This window comes from Zosterops lateralis (assembly GCF_965231275.1).
Source record: "Zosterops lateralis genome assembly, chromosome: 15".
Lineage (NCBI taxonomy): Eukaryota > Metazoa > Chordata > Aves > Passeriformes > Zosteropidae > Zosterops > Zosterops lateralis.
This window is the reverse complement of record NC_139775.1, coordinates 9,819,955-9,842,413: the sequence shown is the minus strand read 5'-3', so window position 1 is coordinate 9,842,413 and position 22,459 is coordinate 9,819,955. Positions and strand designations below refer to the sequence as shown.

The following is a 22,459-nucleotide window of genomic DNA, read 5'->3' as shown; positions in this document are numbered from 1 at the left end:
CTATCTAGAGTAGAATGCAGGTTGGTTTAAATCTAATGCAATTAAAGCTAATACAGACTTTGCTTATCATATATTTGGAAATCCATGAAGCAAGAGATTTCTAGAACAGTCAGTAACACACAAAGTGGTAACTCTAGTAAAGCTGAATGAGATAAGAGGACACAGCCTAAAAAAAAAATCTAAAAACCACTGCAACATTACCCAAATACTATATATATATTTACTACTTGTTCTAATGTGGGTCGGGGTTTGGAATTTTTTTTTGCTCCTTTTGTCTTTCCCCCCCTCTCCTTTATTTTAAAGAACAATTTACAGACAAGCCATCATGGAATGTGGGGAAGGGAGAATTCTAAAGACAGGAGGTGGAGGTACTACAAAGCAAAGTTCCCCTTGGAATAATATTTACTCAAACATTGTGTTTTACAGATGGTTCTTATCAGGGTAAATTCATTCAGCTTGTTACCAGATAGTTTACCTTTCACTTTTACACTTTTAAAACCAGGCAGTTACCTACATAGCATCTAAAATCATAAATGATCTCCAAAATGAAGGCACAAAATTAACAAATATTTACATATGTTGATAAAACTGTTGATGTTAATACTGTTCCTCCCATTTAAAGTACACGTGCAAAAGAAGGGCAGTGTTAACACCACATAACTTTAGCAAATGTAGTTGCTAAAAGACAGTACAAATATTTTGCACTTCACAGTATCTGGCAGGAATCCTCCTTCACACCACTGCAACTCTAAAAACTGTCTGTGAACTACTTCTGAATAACGCACTGAGAGGTCAGACAAATTCCTACTTTGACTGAGGGAGAAGGGAGAATATTCTTTTTTATTTTCAACTAAGCATACGATTTTAACACTTGAACACCAGATGGAGAGATTCCAAAATTTCCATGTGTTTTCTGAAGTCAATAAAATGATCATTAAAGCTGAGATAGCCTATTTAATACTGACAAAACAAAAAAGCATAATCCCTCCTCACAGTAAGAACATCTGGTTATCTGACTCTCAGAGTCAGCAGAAGTCTTGTGACTGCACTGGAGGTAGAGTTTTTTGCCAGCACAAAAGCTGAGTGCCAGAGACTGGTGCTCCCACTCTTCCAGGTCCTTCCAGTGTTAACACACCATGGAATCAACACTTCCCTGAGCCAGGGAATGGAGATGATGGTGCAGAAAGGGGAGCTCATCTGTTAACTGATGCACTGGGTTCAGTGGAAGTGTATTTTTGTAAAGCAGTAACTTTAATAAAGCCAATGCCCTGTTCTCACACCAGGAGTCCTGCTCAGGTTCACACACACTGTGCCCCAAAGGGGCAGAGTTTGAGGATAACCAGAAGCAGCAGCTTCTCAATCTCCTGCTGAAGCGCTGCGAGGGGTGAGAGCAGAAGTGCCACAAACAGGCACTTGAGGAGACACAGCACGTTCTGTATCAGCCTTGGAAAGGCAGCAAACACTGGGCTGGGCACGTCCTACTTGCTGTGAGTGGCAGAAGGAGTGAAATAAAGTATATTATTAAATCACCTACAACAAACAGCTTTTATCAGAGCTGAGCAAGTGATTCCTGTTATGAATCTGTAATGTGTATCCTATAGAAGAGCAGTCTCAAAGGAGTACTACATAATTACAAGCCCTGGAATGTAAAGAGGCCAAAAATAAATTGATAGTTGTCCTGCAGGAACAATGCTATCTACACTGACTGACAAGCTTTCACCACTGTCTCTTGCCTTGAAAAAAACCAGAACACATACTATTCAGAGTTCCAGCACTAATAATTCCATATCTAACACAGTTCATTACAAAGCCTATTAATTAAAGATTAATTTTTAATATAGTAGGTACTATGAAACAGCAAATAGTTGTTGCCATTTCCCAGTTAAACAACTGAAACAAACACTTCACCACGGACAAGGGGTCCAGCAGACACCACACAGTCCTGTCAAATGGCAGCAAGAAGAAAAACAATGCATCAAGATTTTTTTAATGTTCTGCATGTAATCATCTCATTATTCTCTCAAAGTTAAAATCCAGTGGAGATTACCTATTTAAACCCTTAAAAGTGCAAGTAAAACTGAGAAAATGTAATGTCCAACATTCCTGCATACCCCCTTGGAAATTTCCAAGAGCAGCAGAAACTCCAGCGCAGGCTGCTAGGCTGGCTGCCATGGAAACAGACAGTGCTGGAAACAGGGCCGTTTCCTTTAAATGAAAAGCTGTTACACTGAAAACCTCCATTTCTTTCTGCCAGCTGCCAACAGCTTTTCTGCAGCCGCTGCCCCTTGGAGGCCGAGGCTGCACAGTGGGCAGAGCTCCTGGCAGCGCTGCAGTGGCACCGGCACCGCGAGGACACAGAGCTGTTGTCCCCTGGCCCCGGGACAGTTCACCCTGGACGTCACCGTGTCACCCGCGTGCGGCAGTGAACAGAGCACAGAACCCCATCACACACAGGTGGTGAACTCCGGCAGTGACCCGAGCAGCAGCTTTGTCCTGGAACTGTGGCCCGGCCTCAGAGGGCAGCAGTTACAGCCCTGCAGAACCTGAGCACGGAGTGAGTGCTCCCTGTGCATCCTGCATTGTTACCCCGCACCCCAAACCACATCTGCTCACACCCAAGAATTTGTATCTTCCAAACACCGTAACTTCATGCTAGGTTAATCTTACGGAGATAAGTTTTCATTTCTCCTGAGCTGAGATTGTTTCTCCCTCAACATCAACAATGATGAGGTATTGTACTTTATTTAAAAATCATTAATTTTTCCCACTGATATTTATTTTGTGAATTTAAAAAAAAAAATAGTAAAAAGGATATTTTGTACAGTAAGTAAAAAACAGAACAGGTGATATGCAAGGTCCATAATTCAGGCAGGTTATGGAATATGGTACTTTGCACCTGGTATTACACATTCCAACAGTCCAAAGTCAGAAATTTGTTCATATCACGTTCACTTCATTTACATGGCATGTCAAAAAATGAGAGGAGGAAAAACCATGAAAATAGCTACCTTTAATTTGTTGGAAATTATTCTAAGTAAGTTGTATGGAATTTTAAAGACAAAATGCATTTAAAATTGTGGCGCTCACTCCCCATCAGCCTGAAGATGGTAATACAGCACATTAAATACTCTCAGTTTTAAAACAAAAATAATTAATCACCAATTCATCCTGTAAAATATATCAGACATCATCTAATCATGGGTGAATGCCTTCAAAACTTCCAGGTATGCCAGGATATAATTTTAAAAAGGAACTATTTTACTTAGTTCAACTTGCTTTTGTTAAAAAAAAACCAAAAACAACCTTACTTGTTATATAATTTTAATGTTCTTTTTTTCATTATTGTATAAGCAATTTTTCTGCTGAGACTATATCCAAAGTAATTAAGAAAAGTTGAAGCAGCTCTTTTGCATATTCATTTTAAGCAATTATTCAGTCATACTTCCATTTCAGCTTAGAAATGTACTGTGTAAGTGTAAAGCAGATGGAGGACACTACTGAGGGCTATTTCAGATAATCTCTCCAGAATTCTGGAGGGAAGCCCTGCAGAACCTCCAAATCTCTAAATGATACCACTGTGATTTAAAGCTTTTGTCTGTAGCCAGTGCTGATGCTCAGGTAAGTGCTTCCAGCAGTAACAGCATCCACTGAAGGCAGAAACTAAAAACCTAGATGGCAAAAAGAGCTGCATGTAAACTCAACATTTCAAACAAACACATGAACTATAACAATATGATTAGCTGAGAGGCTTAAATGACTAGGATATAGGACAATCTGTATTGTATCCTATTGCTATGGAACATGTTGCTTAGAAACAAGCCAGAACATACACAAGCCTCCAAACAAATTACTGGGATGTCTGCTGGGATGAATATATATATGCATGGACATGTAAAAAATCAAAATCTATACTTTTCATGATTCTGTTTAAATCTTTAAAATGAGAAAAATCATGACCATCCTGGGTGAGAAGTCTCAATTAACTAAAGCTTCTATTTCCATTTACTGTAAAATTGCATAACTTAAGTATATTAAAAATAACATTTTATAAATCTCTAAGTATTACTCTGCTCAGTGCAGACCTCTGATTTTTTAAAAAATAATCTGCATTTCCTCAAATACTACTATTAGCCAAAAAGTGTACTGTCAAGGGACTCATGAAACTTGAGTTTAAATTCTACATCTATTACAACTTCCTTTGTGATAATTTGGAGTGTATTACACTGAATGATGACAGATGATTTCCAGCCAAGCCCCCTCCATTGTCCATGCTATTCCGAGGCACAGCAAACAAAATGCACACCCAAGCAGATTCTCCAGCTCAGGAGAGACGCAGTAATTCAAAACAGGGGAAGGTGGATTGCCCCTGAGCTGCCTGACTGCGAACGGGGATGTGAGCAATGGCACTGAGTCAACTCTGCTACAGACAGCTCCAGACTCTGCAGATGCTCAGTGGGTGAGTCCAGCTGATCACAGGGATGGGAAATTGCTGCATTAGGGAGGACCCTGCATAGAGACTGAGGCTCACACGAGTTGTGTTGGATGTGACAGGAAAGATGAATCTCCCAGCAGAGCAGCAGAGCAGACGGTGGTTTCAGAGCGTGGTTTTAGAACTCAATATGATCTAACACAGCATTACCAGTGAAAAGCCAATGGTCTGTGCCTGCCTCCAAGCCCAGCTGCTTTCACACTGCAGAGGTGCCTCCTGTCAGGTCTGTGCTCTGGCCTGGCAGCACATGAAGTAAGTGCTCTTCAGCAATATCTGGTCACTGATGCCACTGACTGCAGGCTGTGTAACTCCTAATGCCAACACCAGCAAGAGGCTGGCAGTGAGCAGGGAAGGGCTGGATGGGACTACACCTGGCTCTTGGCAGCTGCAGTCCTAATCCTAACCTTTTATAAAAACTTTAAGAAATCTTATTGCTGCCATAGCAATTTTTTAAAAAGCTCTTGGTTAGCCACCATCATCTTCTAATTGTATACAGATTATGTACAAAATCAAATTAGTACACTGTAGTCTTGGTTTATTGAAGTAGTTAAGCATGTGTTTATTATAATGGTATTACAATCTATTTATTGTTCATTTAAGTGCTACACTGAAGAAGAAGATTCTGTGGAGTAAGTGCTGATTTACTTTTACGACGTACAATTATCCCACTGACATTAGAGACTGTTTATGGTTGAGTTTAGCACAGCCCTGCAGGATCAGTACACGGAATTTACAGTGCTTCCTTTATTAACAAAGGAATAACATATTTTTCACCAGTATTTTTTCTCATTATCTGTGTCTCAAGAAACATACCTGATGGACTACCACTGATAAGGGGTCATAAAAACATCTCTAAACACCAGATAACACAACTTGAAGCTTTTTCTTTATAAAAAAATCCAAACCAAACAACCAACTCCAACAAACCAAGAGCAGATTCTTTATAATCCCAGGGCAGGAAAGCAGAAGAGGTCAAGAGTATCATCAATACTCAACATGCCAGCAATAGCAGGAAGTCTGTTGAATGAACAATTCTCATGCAACATGGATTTGATTGCAAGGGATCAGGGGAAGAAATCCTTCCTGGCTACACCTGGTAATCTGTTTCTCAGGCAGCATGAAGACAATTCCAGTGCACACCTGAGAAATCCACTCATTCCACCCCTGTATCCTGTTTCCAGCACTTGCCAGTCTCCAGTTCCTCACAAACCAGTAAATTTAAAATGCCAAACAAATCCCGGAAAGAAATTATGTTTCAAGGTGGAAATAAAATTTCCTTCCTGGCTAGTTTTTTGGGGGGTTTTTTATTTATTTAGAGTAGCTGCAGGCAACTGGTAACTTTGAAACTCAGATTATCATATGAAAAATATGGTGCAAACAAACTGGGATCCAACCTCCTTTTAAATCCTACCTAAGCACCAGACTGATCTGCTTCACCGATTTAATACTGTGTCTTCCAAAAGTTCTGCATGCTCATACAGCTCATCCATCTTTATATTGAAACTCTTTGGGGTATAAAAGAAGACTTCCTCAACTCTCTCCAGTGCTGTTAGAAACCTTTCAATCTGCAGTCCACATATATTCCCAGTTCCTAATACATGCACTGTTTGATGACAACCTTCCTTATGCAAGTGTATGCACGTTTAAGGCTTGTCACTTGAATTTTCCAAGTGTTTTAGTTGCTTAATTGACAGTGGTACAAGATGCTGCAGGAGGTACAGCCAATGGTACAGGAATTTCTGAAAAAGCTGTTTAGTTAGCACTGTGTGGTTGACCTCAGAGACAGAAAACATCTTTGTTCTTTGCTCACACAAAAGGTAATTTTGATCAGACAGATAAAAGTAAGAACTGTTTTCACAAAAAAGGCAATATGCAACAATAGTATCTGAGCTGTTTACAAGAAAGTAGGGTCATTAAGGGGATTACCTCCCGTGCTACAGGATGTATAATGTGTATCAATAGCCTCAGCAGAAAACCAATTCTGCTTTGCAATCTAAACTGCTAAAGTCCTTAATATTAATTTGCTGAAGACAGTGTTGGAGGTTTTGTTTCCATCAAAGATCTCTTTCCATATAAAGAAATACTAAGTAAAAAAAGAATTGCACTTCACAGCTCTCTCAAGGTACTCATTGCTGAAAGAAGCACTGTGCTATCTCAGGATTTTTAGATTTATCAAACCTGTGCAAAGTAGCTTATGAAACAAAGGCACCTTTTGAATTACTGGATCTCTACATACTTCATGTGAGAATTCATGTGGCAAAACCAGCCACATCATTTTGAGGAAAAAGAAAGGAGGAGAAAAGAGGAGGGCAAAAAAAAGAGACAGAATGGCAGAAGTTAATTTGGAGGACACTGTTCTGTAAAATAAGTTGTCTTACAATTTATGTTTTTAACAAAGTAAAATGTTACCTGTAGTATTATTTAAATAGGATTAAACTAACAACTGCAACTGATTTTTTAAAAATCTATGAAATATCTGAACTACATATTTCATAACATAATAAACTGGAAACCTGAAGCTCTGTTTTAGTCTCTAGATGTAAATCAAGTAGATTTGGAGTGTTTTCAATAATTCATTCTACATACCACAAGAAAGAAAATAATTGTTTTTCTAAGCTTTAGAAGGAGGAAAGGCTGGAAGAGGCTGTAGTCAATCAAAGTCTCAAGAAGAGGTTCATTATTTTAATCATTACATTGCCAAACTTGGGAGAGATAAAAGGATAAGCAATATTCACTGGGGAAAGTGAAAATGGAGAACAGGTACTAAAATACAGAAAAGGAAGCAAAGATAGTGATTATGGAAACAATTATATATTTTTTTATGCACTGAATAATTTAAGCTCTAAAATATTCATGAATTTAGACTTGGCAGAGTGTCCCATAATTGCAGGTTTTTGCTACTCTGACAGACCACCATTACTGTAATGTACATTCTTCCATCCACTTTCTCTGTAACTGACATGCTTGAAGAGGCCTGAAGATAACCATTACCGAGGTTACTCATCAGCCCACCTACACGACCCACCGTGCTGCCTTTTGCCATGTTTTTCTGCCCTTCATTTCTTGGTATCTTACCCTGGATAGGTTTTGTTTCCCACAGCACTGCCCACTCCTCTGACCCCTGACCCTCCTCACTTCCTCCTCTCTCTCTGCTGTCCCCAGAGCCCCAGCAGGAGCAGCAGGGCTTTCACTGGGCTGGGAGGCAAAACCATCCCTAGTGAGAGGCCACTGCTGGCCCCTTCCTCCAGTCACTGTCCCCCAGTCAGTGCTTTCCTGCCACAAAGGAAGCAGAACTGTTCTGCTCTCAGCCACTCCACATGCAGCAACACTCAACCTCTTATTACCTTTCTAATCAATAACAGACCTTTGCTATCTGCATAAAAATCACTGCATAAAAATCAGTGTTTTGTCTAGTTCTAACTTAAAGCTAAGTAATGGAGCTTTTAAACTAACCTGTCAGGTACTGAATTTAATACTGCTTATGGGCTATCTTTCTGCCATTTTAAACATTATCAAGGTCCAAATTAAAAAAGAAAAAAATTACAAAACCCCCAAACAAACTCAGTATTTAAATTCTGAGAAAGGCAGGATCTCACATGTAACTCTTGCTACCACACCAAGGGAGAAATCCTGAACCACCAGACAATTCAGAGCTATCTGGAGGAAAAGCCAAGGCAGAGTGCTGTAAAAGCAAAGCAGGAATTCTGTCTACTACAAATACAGTTTGTGTCCTATTGATTAAGAAGCTGGAGTTGAGCCCAGAGCTGCAGGAGGCTGTGTTAACTCCCACCAGTGTCAGACCTCCAGAGGTCTCTCCCTTCTCTTCCTTCACCCGGGCCAGCTGGGAGAATCCTGCCCCGCCAGGAGTAAAACAATTTCCCTGGCTCAGCAGCATTATTGCCTCAGCCTAACAAAGATTACTTTGAATGAATCTCGTATAGTTCTATTTGTCAGCTTTAAATGATGTCCCAAATATTCTCAGATGATTGCTATTTTAGAAACTAATGCCTGTACATTTTATCAATTTAATGCCCAGTCGAAATCCAGTAATTTAAAAAGATAAAATGTGGTTTGAAAAGCACACATCTCAAAACCAGAATCAAATCTAATTTAAAGTATGAGGGGAGAAGAAGGGAATTCCAAAGAAAAGAAAAAAACTGAGAAAAACAGTGTTGAAAATGAGGTAGCAATATGTCTAATACTAAAGGTTTGTGGGGGGTTATTTTAACATGCCATATTTAATGATGTTTATTTCATTGTATTTATTTCAATAGTGACATTTTGAAGCACTTTGTGCAATATTTACAGGACAATTTCAGAGTCCATCATTAATTCAGCACTAAACGATACTCCGAAAAGACTACTTGATCACTCTTTTTTCTTCATACAGTTCCTACCAAGCTATCATCATCGTTATTTTACTAGTCTCAGGTAAAATTTAAAATCAGCTTCTAGAGGTTGGTGGTTTTTTTTTTTTTTTTTTTTAATTATTTTTTTTTTCAGAGAGAAAATACTGCGTTTAATGTACAAAACCTCTTCCTGACCACCAGCGTTACACTGGACATGCTGGTGAACTGAAAGTGCCCAAGCCTTGTGCATTCTCTGTCCCCCAACCGCGAGTGACTGACCTTCCTTGAGACTTTTCTGGCTGTTCACCTCAAGGCATTCCTTCTCCTTCAGCGGCTTAAGATCTCCCGCAGGTAAGATCTCGGAAAAGCCCTGCTGCTGTTTCTTGGAGCTATCGATCATGGTGAGAATCCTTTAGAACGGCAACATCCAGCACCGAAAACACGCGTGCGGCGGTGGCAGCGGAGCGGGGCGGTCTGCACGGGCCCGGCGCGGTGTCTGTCCTACGGCAGCGCCAGCCCCGGCACCGCCGCGCCGCCCATGGCCTGCCCCCGACGGCTCGGCTCGGCTCAGCCCTCCCCGGCTCGGCTCAGCCCGCCCCGACTTGGCTTGGCTCGGTTCGGATCTGCTCGGTTCGGCCCACCCCGGCTCGGTTCAGCTCGGCTCAGCCCGCCCCGGCTCGGCTGTGCCCGCCCGGCTGTGCCCGCCCCGAGCCCTCAGCCGTCTCCGAGCGCGGGCACGGAGCATGTGAAGCACAACTCCCAAAGCCCGCCTCTCCTCCCAGACAGACACTCCCCCTGTGCCTTTAGTTACGCTCGCTTCCCCTGCACACATTGGTGTTTCGATCTGCAGCTCGGTGGTCAATCATCTGACAAAGAATGAGTCAAGCGGTTAAAAATAAATCCAGCAGTTGCTGGAGCAGCATTCGCTGATACCTAAGACAAACTGCTGCTGAGGGCTCTCCCCCTTTCCCCCTTCCCCCACCCCTCGAACACTGCTGCAGGCAGCAGAAATACTTCATCTTTGCCTGACCGGCACATTCATTACTCATTAAGTTTCACCAGTAAACAAAGCTGCACGGTGGCATTTGAAAAAGTTATGTTAAGGAACCTTCCCACCCACCCAAGCCCAGGTCTGGTTCCAGAGACATTTAGAAAGACATTTATCTAGCAGAGGTAACTGGAAAACCAGTGGTTATTTCCATGCCTTTCCCTGCACTATGACAGACTCCGTTCCTTGTTGTAAATATCTAAACCCCGAGTATTTTATTATTTTCCTTTTTGCATTAGTTACACATCTCATTATTCCCAGCAGTTTCAGGAGTATTTCCTCCCACAGCTTCTGATCTGCCATTCTCTGTAGCATATCCCATTTATCTTACATGAGTCATCAACTTCAGTGTCAACCTGGAAGATTTCAGGGAAATGGATCCCCTTCTAATTACCTGGCATTGGCCATGAGGGAACAGCAGAGTCTGCCTTTAATTTCCTGCACTCAGAGAAAATAAACTATACATAATGTTAAAGAGTCTCTACATGTCAACCAGGAACTCTGGCAGGTGTATTTTCCCTTCCCTTTGGCCTAAAAATGCTATCACTGCACACATTTCCCACACCTCTACTTTGTATTTTAAATCTTTCAGCCTGAAATTATAAAGGACATCTCCATTCATATAAAAAGTTCCACTTCCATAGAATCAGATATGAAAATATCTATATACATTCAGATACAGAACTTCTAAAAGTGGAAACTAGAAAAAAAAACACATCTTCTCCTCTTTGTATCTTCCTACAAGACAAGCACTGAGCAGTGACTCTTCACCTTGACAGGGCACTCCCGGGACAAGTGATACCCAGGGTGTGAAGCTGCCTGACCCTGGCAGCAGATTTGGAAGCCTCTCCCTGTTTGCCTCCTGCTGGGAAAAGGGAGACCCAGATCTGCTCAGAACTGCAGCCTCAGCTGAGCTCACCAGGCTTTAGCAACCTCTTGACATGTAAGGAGCTGACAATACAGGCAAAAAACTCTTTGCAGCATGAATGATTTGAGGCCACTTTCCCAGCCTAAAAATCAGTTGTCTGAACATTATTTGTATAAAAATTATCAGCTTAAATTATCTTCTGCTTAAATACAAGTTATAGACTATTCCAGCATTACAGACTACTCCAATACATTTGCTTTTGCAGTGATTTTTACTGAACACAAGAAAAAATACTGTGGAAAAGCTTCTTCATAAATCAAATTAACTTCCTCACTGCCTGCAGCTGAACACTTACTGTGCATAAGAAACAAAATTACTGTTGAGAAACTCCACACATTCAGAAAATAAAAATTCAGACAAGCAGAATACAAACACATACTGCTTAAACCTAAACACACATTAAACTCCAACACAATCAATAAACAGAATCTTACACACTTGCTGATATAACAGATTATAACTCCACATTTTTCTTGCACCAAGAGAGAAGTTAATTGTTTGGATGGATGAATTATATTCTAACAGTCTAACAATATATAACAGCAGAAGGTGTTTTATGGAAAGGGTACAGTGCACTTCACACACTCTGAATTGATTTCCCAATTATTCAGAAAACAGAGTATTTTGAAATTTAAAAAGTTCCATGTTCTAATGAGAAAGTGTGTAATTAAAGAACCCAGAGGAAGACATTTGCCTTCAAACACCATATTTCTGAGGCAAGTTCTATCCATTCTTATCCGTTTATAGTGCTTTATATAAATTGAGAGTGCCCAGTGCCCAGGTGAAAGCTGATCACAGTAACAGCAGCTGGGTAGGAGCAGTCCAAGCCTTCAGGAGCATTTCTCTTGTTCATGAAGGTGAGTTTAGCCAGGAGCTTGTGCTATCCACTCCTCCCCCTTTCCAAGGGCAGCCACCCCACAGCAGATCAATGGGCTTATTCTTCAGCTACTTGAAGTTATACCTCATATTTTGCTTCAATTTCCCCTCTCAGTTCAATACAATTACTTTAACACAGAGATGAAAATTTTAAAAGACCTCCAAGAGGTCTGATCAAAATCTCAACAATAACATGCAAAATCTTTAGTAAGAAAAGCAGGAATCATGGGATTTATGAAAAATAATGAGGAAATTCTTGTACAGACTAGGAGAGATGAATGGTCAAAATGATGCTGTGCATTTTGCATGTAACCAAATATTGCCATAGCCAATAAATACTATACAATATGGAATCAGTGCTTGTTCCCTCCATTCTTCTGCAACACAGACTTCCAAGTGTCCTGCCAACCTTCAGCCTACAGCAAAAGTGTTATTTAAGAAGTGGAATTGTCTAGTAGATATTAACCAAAATTCCAAAGCACAGGAGGAAGCAGTGCAGCCCCAGGTACCTCCCCAGTGCCTGCCTGTCTGCCCCCACAAGAGAGCCTTTATCTGCTGAGTGACATCACTGACTGGGAGCCGCTTCTCAGCCTTATTAAACATCAAGTAACTAAGCAACAATTGCTTTAACAGTGCATTCCAACTCTGCACATCATATGGAACTCATTCCTTTGCAATCCCATCAAAAAGAAAAACAAAACCAAACCAAATGCCCTCGGGTGTTTAAACTCTTTCACTACCACAACATTTTCAAGTGGGAAAAAAGCCTAATTACTCAAGTATCTATTTCACCTTGGCTTTACATACACCTTGATGAATATCTTTGGTGCTTTATATTGTGTTAGGATAATCTAGTTCTTGATCGTGGTGTAATAATTTCTTCACACAGGAAAATAGTGCTCTGACTACACAAACTAAAACATCAGTTTACATAACCCCTATTATAATTTATTCTATTACTTCTATAAACATTAAGAACATTACTTCAAATCATTAATTAAGGGGATTTGTTTTGGGGAAGTTCTGCTCCTATATTCTCCACCATTGTAGCAACAAAGACTCAAACAACACAAATAGTGGTCACTATCTACCTCAGTCACCCTTCCCAGAAAAATACCAAACACTTACAGTGATGTCAAATTTATAAGCCTGCATGTTCTACTTCCCTTCTCCCACTAAAACCCACACAAATTCCTTTTAAGGGAGAACATATGTTGGCAGTGTTCACTGCTTAAATGAAAACTACCCTCCATTTGGTCTTGCCCATATACACATCTAAATTAATAAATATTTTTAAAAAGTCTATATAAAGTACATAAAAATACCCATTTTTGTATACGTTTAACTCTACAAATCTACATTTAACTGCATATATATATCCTGTGGAGGACAATATTTAGTCATCCACTGTGCTACCTCTGATTTGCAAAAGGTGCCTAAAATAAGTGCTGCACACCAATTACCAGTTCTGTTTGCTCCGTGTTACCTTCTTGTAGTGGCTCTGCCACAAGCTGACACTTCAACCACAACATTTGCAGTTAGGACTTAGTTCTAACAACTTAAAACAATTATACAATGGCATTTAAAATTAACATTCTTTTCTAGTTATGCATTGAATTATACACAAAGAATTTCAAGAAAGAAGGTCAGAATAAGATTTGAGTAAGTTTGATCAAGGAATCTCTTTAAAGGAAAACATGCTTTCTGTATCTCCTGTAATCACTCAAACGCCAGGCCCTCAAATAGAATTTCATATATACCAGATGCCTTCAATTGAGTCAGTCACAGGTCATGTCTCCTGTGTTAATCTCTTCACAATAAGTAGATAATTAAAAAAAATAATATCAATAAATCAAACTAAAATGATGGAATGTTTGTTTAGAAGTTTACCAAATGGAATGACCCTGCTGGAATTCTTTCATGTAGCCTGTGAAAATGTCAGAATATATTCCATTTAAGAGGTCACAGTCCCTAGAGATCTCTGAGTTTTGGCTTGTGTGTCTTTTCACATGCTTTAATATTTGAAAATTGTTCCTTGTAGACACTGACTGATGGCCTGGGAATGCTAGGATTGTGGGAACTGGCAGTACCAATGACAAAGACAGACTTACTGGGAAATCAGTACCTACTCAGTTTGCGCTCTCCTCTCAGAACAGATAGGATGACATTCAAATATTTACAGGGAGACCAAGGGACATTTGTTTTTTCTACTGACATGTTAAAAAACCAAACAAAACCCCAAAAACAAACTCTCCCAAAACACAGAGCACTCCCAAAAAACCAAAGCAGGAGACAAATACATATTAATTACAATATGCTGTGTGTTCTTAGCAAAGATTATTTAGTAGAATATTTGCATTGGATGTTCCATGGGCTTTGAAAACCTTAATGGAAAGACAAAGCCCAGAATCACTGAGACTGGCACTGAGATCCTCTGGCCCAAGCCCTGCTGGAGCAGGGTCAGCTGGAACAAGCTTGCCCAGGGCAGTGCCCTGTCTGATATTTAGTATTTCCATGGGTGGAGATTCCACAGCCTCTCTGGGCCACCACTGTACACACACACATTATTTATGCACTACATTATAAATGCACACACAGATTTCTACTGTGAACTTACAGAAATTGTGCACTTCCTTTTCTAGACAGGTCTTTTAGGATACACTTCCTTTGAGGTCTGGTTTTTGGGGGATTTTTATGTTTGGTTTGCTGATGTCATTGGTGGTGGTGGTGCTGTTAATCAGAATATCTGCATGTTGTTTTCCAGATCTCACTGCTTTCAGCTTAGTGATTATGAAACTGGTGAATTGAAGACAACATTTTCAGTTCTATTCCTTGTCAAGCTATTACTTTAATCAGAACTAAGGTTTCTGTTTGCTGTTCTCCAGTCTTTCCACTGGCCACCTTTTCTACACTGTGTCTCTCCCAGCTCTCTCAAGAAAATATATTCTAAGCACAGTGACCTACCTGTATATCATTACAAGAGGAAAAAACACACCTAATCACTGATCTTAGAGGAGTGGAGAAAAACCTCTCATACACATATGCAAAGAGAATGTCCCAAATCTCACCTGATTCCCTAATATCAAGTCTGCAGTTCAAATCTATTAATTGCACAGAGGATTGAGAATTTGTTCAGAAGCCATAAAACTATGCCAAGAATGCACATTACCAGTGCTACATACTGAGGGAGTGGAAGATAAGAGATAACAGGCAAACTAATATACCATAACTTTTAGATGCCAGAAAAAATCCCTTGGATCATCAAATTTATTTAAGTAATACCACTAGGTTAAGTGAGATGTGGATTTCATTCAGTTATTTTAAGAACTGTGCCTCCCAGCTGACTCGACTGGTCCCTTAGGAGGACTCAATATACACCATTTGGAGTGTTTGTTTTTGTTTGGGTTTGTGTGGGGGTTTGTGTATGTGTGTGTATGTTCCATCTTCCCCTGAATTCTCCACAGTTCCCCACAAGTTCTCCAGCCCCACAGGAAGCTGCAATTCCCACCTGACCTTTGGTGCCTCAGGGTCTTTGCTCTTGAGTGCCCCTGTTCTTATACAGCCAGGGGTACAGCTTTCTTTGGGCTGCTTTCTCCTAACTGAGATTTTACCAGTCTTGCTTTTACTTTAAAATGTTCACTGTCCCAAGGCTTTTTTCCTACAAAACATCCAAGACTCTTGGTTCTTCTCTCAATTAGCCCAATTCTGCTGGAGAGCATCTGCTGCCAGCCATGGGAGGCACAGCACCATCTTCTCTACCTTCCTCCAGTTCATGATGCACAACCCCAAAGGAAGCAGAAGCAATCCCATTCCTACAAACAGAAGCAACCCCATTCCCATGCTGGCTGTGAGTTTGGAGGAGCAGACACCTGACAGCCCCCACTGCCTGGAACAGAACTGCATCTCCACACAAAGGGCGGGGAATAGGCACATTCCTCTTCTGACAGGATTTATGGCCAAAATGCAGAGCTGAAGGGCAGTCAATGGCCCAGACAGGTGCCAACTATCCACCCATTTTGCAAGAATATAACCAGGCTCCCACCTGTGGATGACAACTGCACAAGAGCACCTTACATGTCTCTTTTTCAGAAACTAGTAGCTACTGTCACAAGAAGAGGCTGGCACAATAAAATAGTCAAGGAAGCCACTAGAGAGCCAAGAGAGGTTGTTGTAAAACACAAGCTGGGAGCTTTCTATTTTACATGTACCTTGAAATAATGATTGAATGTTTCCTCACACCCAGCCCTTCACAGCTCCCTCTTCCAGTCAAAGTGGCACGCTCACCAGTTCTGGAAAAGTACTAATTCAGCATGCAAAAAGCTCTGGTCATGCACTGCTTCCTTTTTTTTGATGGTATCTACATGTGCAATCCCTTCCCATCATTTGGCTCTCAAACAGCAGGTTGGAAAGCTGCAGGCAGCATCACTCCCATCCACCCTCCTGCTGTCAGCAGCAGACAGCCTATCCTTCCCTCCCTTGCCACCTCCTGGCTCTCAGACAGAAGCTCGTGAAACTGTGGTACAGTGTGTGGGCAGCACATTGTTCTGACTGGTACTTGGGCTGTGCCACGTTGCTGCTGCTCTTGTCAGCCTTCCTCCACCACAGCCCACCTCAACAGCCAGGCATCAGTCTCCTCTCCTGCTTCCAGAGAGCCTCATCCATGTCACTTTTCCCCCAGACTGTCCTTCCTAAGGACACAACATCCTGCCTAAAAAGCACATACACTGGGCCCAACTTGGCATCCTTCAGGCAGGGATGCAAACACAGAGCCTGTGTCCCAAACTCCATGTGTGTGTGCAGCCCCACTGCTCATAAGAGGGACTGTACACCCCAGGCTGTCATGAGACTGCCACAATCACAGGCACATCTCTGTCATCACCCAGGAGGTGACAAGTGTGAAGAGCAGAACCAATGAAATGAGAACCTTTGCTGCTCTTTAGCAAGTGCAACAGCAGTTGGCCTCCAGAGAACAGGCACAATAAAAAACAGCAATGCACAGAGCACAGGCTTACACGATCAATGCACTGTATGGACTGCTTAATTATCCAGAAAGATGCAGACTAATGAGAACCTGAAATTAGTTTCATTAGCAATACAGTATTGCCCACAGCCATGAACTTGAACACAGCTCAAATGAAATAGGAGAACCTTACAACTGTGACAGCCCAGGAGACCAGCATACAACATCCACCTCCCAAAATTATCCATTTGTCTTTGTTCAGGGAGTAAATACCTGCATGTAATAAGTGACTAGAAAATCTTAAGCTCCTAATGCACTCCAACTGTTTTGTTATTGATCCTCTGCTGGAAGTTAAAACCTCTTTGACAGAGTTGGCACAGCATATAAATGGTCCTTTGTAAACTCAAGGGACAATAATTCCACTGGAGCTTAAGCTAACCATGAGAATTTGCAGCAAACCCACCGAGCTCTGCCCACCCAAACTCTTATGCCTGCTTTGCTCTGTGACTGGGATCTCTGGGACAGAGGGCAGGGGAGAGGAGGAAAATGTGAAAAATGAGAAGGTAGTAACAGCTCCAGTGACTGCTGGCTCACCAGGCATGCTGTGATTACCTCCACGGTAAACAAACCAAACCAGAGCAGAAGCCTTCTACCCTTGCAGTGACATTGGAAAAGCTGGAAACACAGTTTCTGTACTAACTTGTGCAAGTCAGCTTAACAACACTGCAGAACAGCACTAGAACAGTTCAGCCTCCTGCTGGACTGCTGCCAAAAGACTCCTTCAAGTAAACAAAAGGTTTAAAGGATCACTACCAAAGCTCACAGTAAGCATACTGCTTCCTGCATAAAAACATCTTACCAAAAAATACCCTTAAACATTTCAGAATTTTTTAAGTGCCACTTTATTTCTGTGAAATGCAATCTCTTATGCTTATAGACTTTATGAAGTAGTGACATGCTAAAATACTCCTGCAAATATCCAATTTTTGGTAAAAAGTAAAAATATTAAATTATTAAAGCTACTTTAATTCGAATCCATCAAGTTCAAAGTTCACTTTTACAAATTTTCTTCTGACTTTCACAATTTCTACAAAAAATTGTTTCTAACCAAATTAATCCAAATTACCTAATCTGAATTTATAGATGAGCAATAGTTTGGCTGCTCTGGATGTCTGACAGAACACAAGATACCCATCTCATCCATTTTGGTTTTACAGGAAATTAAGAAAAAACCAAAATTTCCAAAAGTCTACTAATTTTGAATTAAACTTTGTGGGATAAAATGCAAAACATTAATTATATATTATTTATGCGGGAAAAAACTCTTCATTCTTGAAAATTATCCCTTTTTGTCTGATAATAATACAGCTCTTAAAAATATTTTATTAATACTTGTAGCATACACCAGCTGCAGTTTTAAAACTACTTAAAAATCTCCATTCGGTGTCGCAGAGTGGCCGCTGCGGCCCCGAGAGCTGCGCTGGCGGGTGAACCCCCGGGACAGACTGTCCACCATCCCGCAGCCCTGGGCGTGGCAAGAGCCAGCGCGGAGCGTCCCCGCGGTCACCGCCGCTCCCTCCCTCCCTCGGTCACTCACCATTCTTGCGCTCGGTGAGGGGCGGCAGGCAGGGGCTGGGCTGCAGCGACAGCTCCCGCAGTTCGTGTGCCACGGCCTCGCTGTGCGGGCTGGGCGCCAGGCGCGCCGGGGGCCCGGGCTCGTCCTCGCCGTCCGCCGGCCCCGCGGGCTCCATCCTGGGCTGGCCTCGGCGCCCTGCGGAAACAACGCGGCTGCGGTCACTCTCTGCCCCGCCAACACCGACACACTGCTCTGCCTTCGCCTTTGGGCTTGGGGCAGTTCCTTCGCAGGCAAAGTTCAGCTTTAGAATTGCGGACGTTACCTGCTGATTTCCCACAAGCATTAGGGGTTGGCAGAAATACGGTCAGGGAATGGATTCAGAGGCAATTTAACGGAGATGCAGGGCAGGTTCTCCGCTCACACTGACACAAACACCCCCCAGCGTTAACCCTCATCATCGATGTCCAGAAGCTCCCGTGCCCCACCCTGTGCCCCCACCTCATCCCTTTTTTCCAATAGCTTCTCCTACAGATGCTGAATTAATATATTGTGCTAACATACCAATGGATTTTATTATCTTGAAGTCTGCACAACTTTCCTTCAGATCCCAAATCAACGTCAGTATTCATACAGGACTTCACACACCAAAGGACTGTATTAGAACCAGTTAATCCTCAGTCTCTCCAGCAAGGAAGACTTCTGGCCATGAATATTTTAAAATTTAATTTTACTGCACACTAGCTACTTATTGAATAGTTGAATAAAAGTCCCAATTTACTATTCCCTTCCTTTCTACCATTAGTGTAGTACTTAATCTACAGTAAGGAGAGACAGAAATATGAATTACTGGCACAGGCTTTTTATACCTCACAGGACTATCAAGTCATTAAAGTTTAAATAAATCAATGTAGACTTCAATGAAGTCCTATCCTATCCCTGCATTCTTGGAAATTTGAATGATATGAAATATTAACAACTCAGAAAGAGCCACTAAAAAGAAGAAATGTCTTATTATTGTGAGATTTTTTTGTTAATTTTTAATTATTTTTTTAAAAACACAACTGCTTGCCCTACTCAGCTCTAAACTTCAAACTTCATATATTCTGAGTATAAACACAACGTGTTCGGGTGTGTATGCAGAATTTTAAAAATGCAATATGTTTCAATGATCAACATCAAAGTATTTCAAGTTATCATGATATTTAAAAAAAAACAAGACGACAAAAAATTATCATGACCACCAAAGAATGGCCTATGCTACAAAAGGGTAGAGAATCATGTTCTGAAAGTGTGAATTGAAAAGTAAGAAATATAAGCAAGTACTGCTTGATATGCACCTAAATAGAACAATTATCATGGTTAAGTGCATATTTTTCATTATTTTCCGTAGTTACCAACTGGTGCTTTTGCATCAAATGAAGACACATTAACTTACTGTTATGCAAGATTTTTTTTCTTTGTTCTTAGCTTTTAGAAGCATAATTTACTCAGCTCTCACTCGATTTCCTGACATTACACTCTCCTCAAACTCCCACTCACCCATACAAATTAAGTACATTATTAACCAAGCAGGTCTCTTCAGAGCAGAATTTAAGTGAAAATTTAGCTGCTTATCTGTTCATATTCACAGCATTTTATCCACAATTTACTAGTTATGGGTTGCCTTGGAGTCACTTTTCAAAGAGATTAAGCCACGTGAGCTGTATTCATGCTTTCAAACCAGATGAAATGAAAACACCTTCTTATAAAAAAGGTTTAGCATTTGTTATACTGCAGGTTAGCTTTGACTAATTTTTTCCCATGACAGATAAGTAAACATGATGCTTTGAATGAAACCAGCTTGACTTTCACCATTTTTACGATGTGCTGTGGAATTGGTAACATGTCCATCTCTTAAATTTTGTTTCAGGAATGTACAGAAATATGGGTTTGTTGTCCAGATCCAACTGAGAACACAGCATGCAATTAAATGATTTTGATTGCAGCACAGCAGCACAACTCAAAACAAGTTTGACTTCCCACACAAAATGTGCTTGATCTGTGGTTTGAACATTAATAGATCAGGATGGAAGAGACCTTCTGGAGGTCATCTAGTCCACCTCCCCATCCCATGGGATTACCAGCTCTCAGGAACTTGCCTTGTCAGCTTCTGAGAATCTCCAAAGTAGCTGATTTCACCACCTCTGGGTAACCTCACTATGAATGCTTTGCCCACCCTCTTCTCACAGAATTTCTTTTCCTGCTGATCATAACTCTCAGGTCTCCATTTTCACTGTGGTTTCATACAGTACATAAATGTCATCATTAGGAAACCTCTAAATCCAAAGTTCTCCAGTGCAGAACTCTACCTTAATTTTAAACTTTCCAATTCACAGTAAAGTCCCAGACATTGCACTTCCCTTTTCCTAAATCTTTTAGAAAGGCTGCTAAAAACACAGGTATGTTCTCAAATGGTCCTTTAACACTAGAATAATCTTATTGCTACATTGCTACATAATCTTTGAACAAAAGACACTCTAGAATTCCAAGAAAGTCTAAATTCCTCAAATTTTTAACTCATATCTCAAATTACATTTTGCTCTCATTTCTTTTTATTATTACTAATGGACTGCTGCTGTATCAGACTACAGAAATATTTCTGAGCTAAGAACAACAAATTCTCTTAACCTTCCCCAAAAAGGAAAACACACATCCCCACCCAACATTTACAGGGCTTTTTTTGTAGGGGAAAAAAAAAGTCAGTGACCTACATAATGAACATCTGGCTTAGACACACTAGGATCCTTACAGCTCCTTACTGAATCAACGAACAGAACTTCTAAAAATATTATAAAGATGACAAATTGAAGACTTGCAATAATAAAATATAAACAATTAATTTGATTCTTATCTCTTTTTCTATTAGAATCTAATAAAGAATTGAAAGTTCTTCAACTTTCTGAAGACAACTCCTGGCATCCATGAAATTACTAGTTTGTCTTTGGCATAAGGTTTTCCTTATCAACTGATAAACTACTTTGGAAACTTAAAAATAACTTTTATAAATATCTTTCCAACAACAACAACAACAAAAAGTTAGGAAAAAAGACATCTGTAAACATCTGTAAATGTCTCTGTAATCATCTTTTTACACTGCTGCACATATGACAATAAACCATTACCATTTCCTAGCACACTCATTCTAACTGCTCCAGATGAATACAACTGCTTTAGCATCAGGTGCAGGCTACAACCAGCAGCATTTACTTCATATAAAACTCAGTTAAAGATATGCAGAATGTCTCACATCTATTTTCAGTCTTCAAAAGCCATTTCATTCTGATGTTTCTAATATAACCAATTGTTTGAATCAACAATTCAAACCTGAAAATGAGTAATAGAAAACATTTGTTCACCTTGTTTAAAATCAAACCCTATCCAATAAACACTTTATCCAGCAACCATGTGCAAAACTGACAAACCTCTGATTTAGAATGTAAAGCCCATTATACTCTATCTTATATTAAAGATAACAATTTGCCTCCCCATTTGTTTGAAGCCTCCTCAATCCTGAAGAATTATTTCAGATTTGCCATCTGCATTTACAGATGGTAACCATTCTCTGTGTAACCCCTGAATTGAAGAAGACCTAAAACAAAGTGTATTAATAACATAACTGAAACTCACCAGTAAAAACATGTACAGGAAAAATACAATTAAAAAACCCCCGTTCTATTAAAGTGTCAATATTTTACTTAGCATAATCCAAGAAAGCACCTTTTTTCCCTGGCTGATCTGACAAAAACCAGTTGTCCCTCCAGGGGTTTCCACTCCCTTCCTTGAAACTAAGACACCTGAAGTTAAAGTTGTGTGAGCCATTGCTCTGCTAGGTATGAAACCATTTCTGCTTATAAACTGTTGTAAAGCATAACACCAATTTTTATTTCCAGAAACTAAAAATAAAATTACTCAATTGTTTCAATAGTCCTAAATTATTACAGGTGGCTTTTTTTGGAGGTGTTTTTTTTTTGTTTGTTTTAACATGGAATTCAGCAAAATGTTTAAGAGTAGTAAAATGGAAACTAGAAAAAAATTATTTTCCTACTTAGCCTTTAGAATACATTATCAAAATAGAATCTGCACCAGCACTGCTAGGAGGCTTCAGTTCACATTTCCCTGACAAGTACATAGGAACAGTGTTCCAGCACTGGCAAACCAGAACTCCTGTACAATGTATGAACCTTATGTAAGTGT

General features: G+C 40.4%; 1 protein-coding gene across 3 annotated transcripts in view; it reads right to left on the bottom strand.

Moving 5' to 3' along the window:
• The window catches only part of MRTFB (myocardin related transcription factor B), a gene marked incomplete at its 5' end in the record, with an annotated part of 48,569 nt that extends 30,168 nt beyond the window's left edge, over positions 1-18,401 (bottom strand). For 2 of the 3 annotated variants that reach the window (XM_083872689.1, XM_083872690.1), the window contains one exon: positions 9,118-9,299. In XM_083872689.1, the coding sequence (XP_083728815.1) occupies positions 9,118-9,238 (121 nt within the window). Of the gene's footprint in view, positions 1-9,117; positions 9,300-18,247 lie in introns of those variants that run through there. The other variant, XM_083872688.1, reaches the window with a different exon arrangement.
• Positions 18,402-22,459: the final 4,058 nt, after the last annotated feature.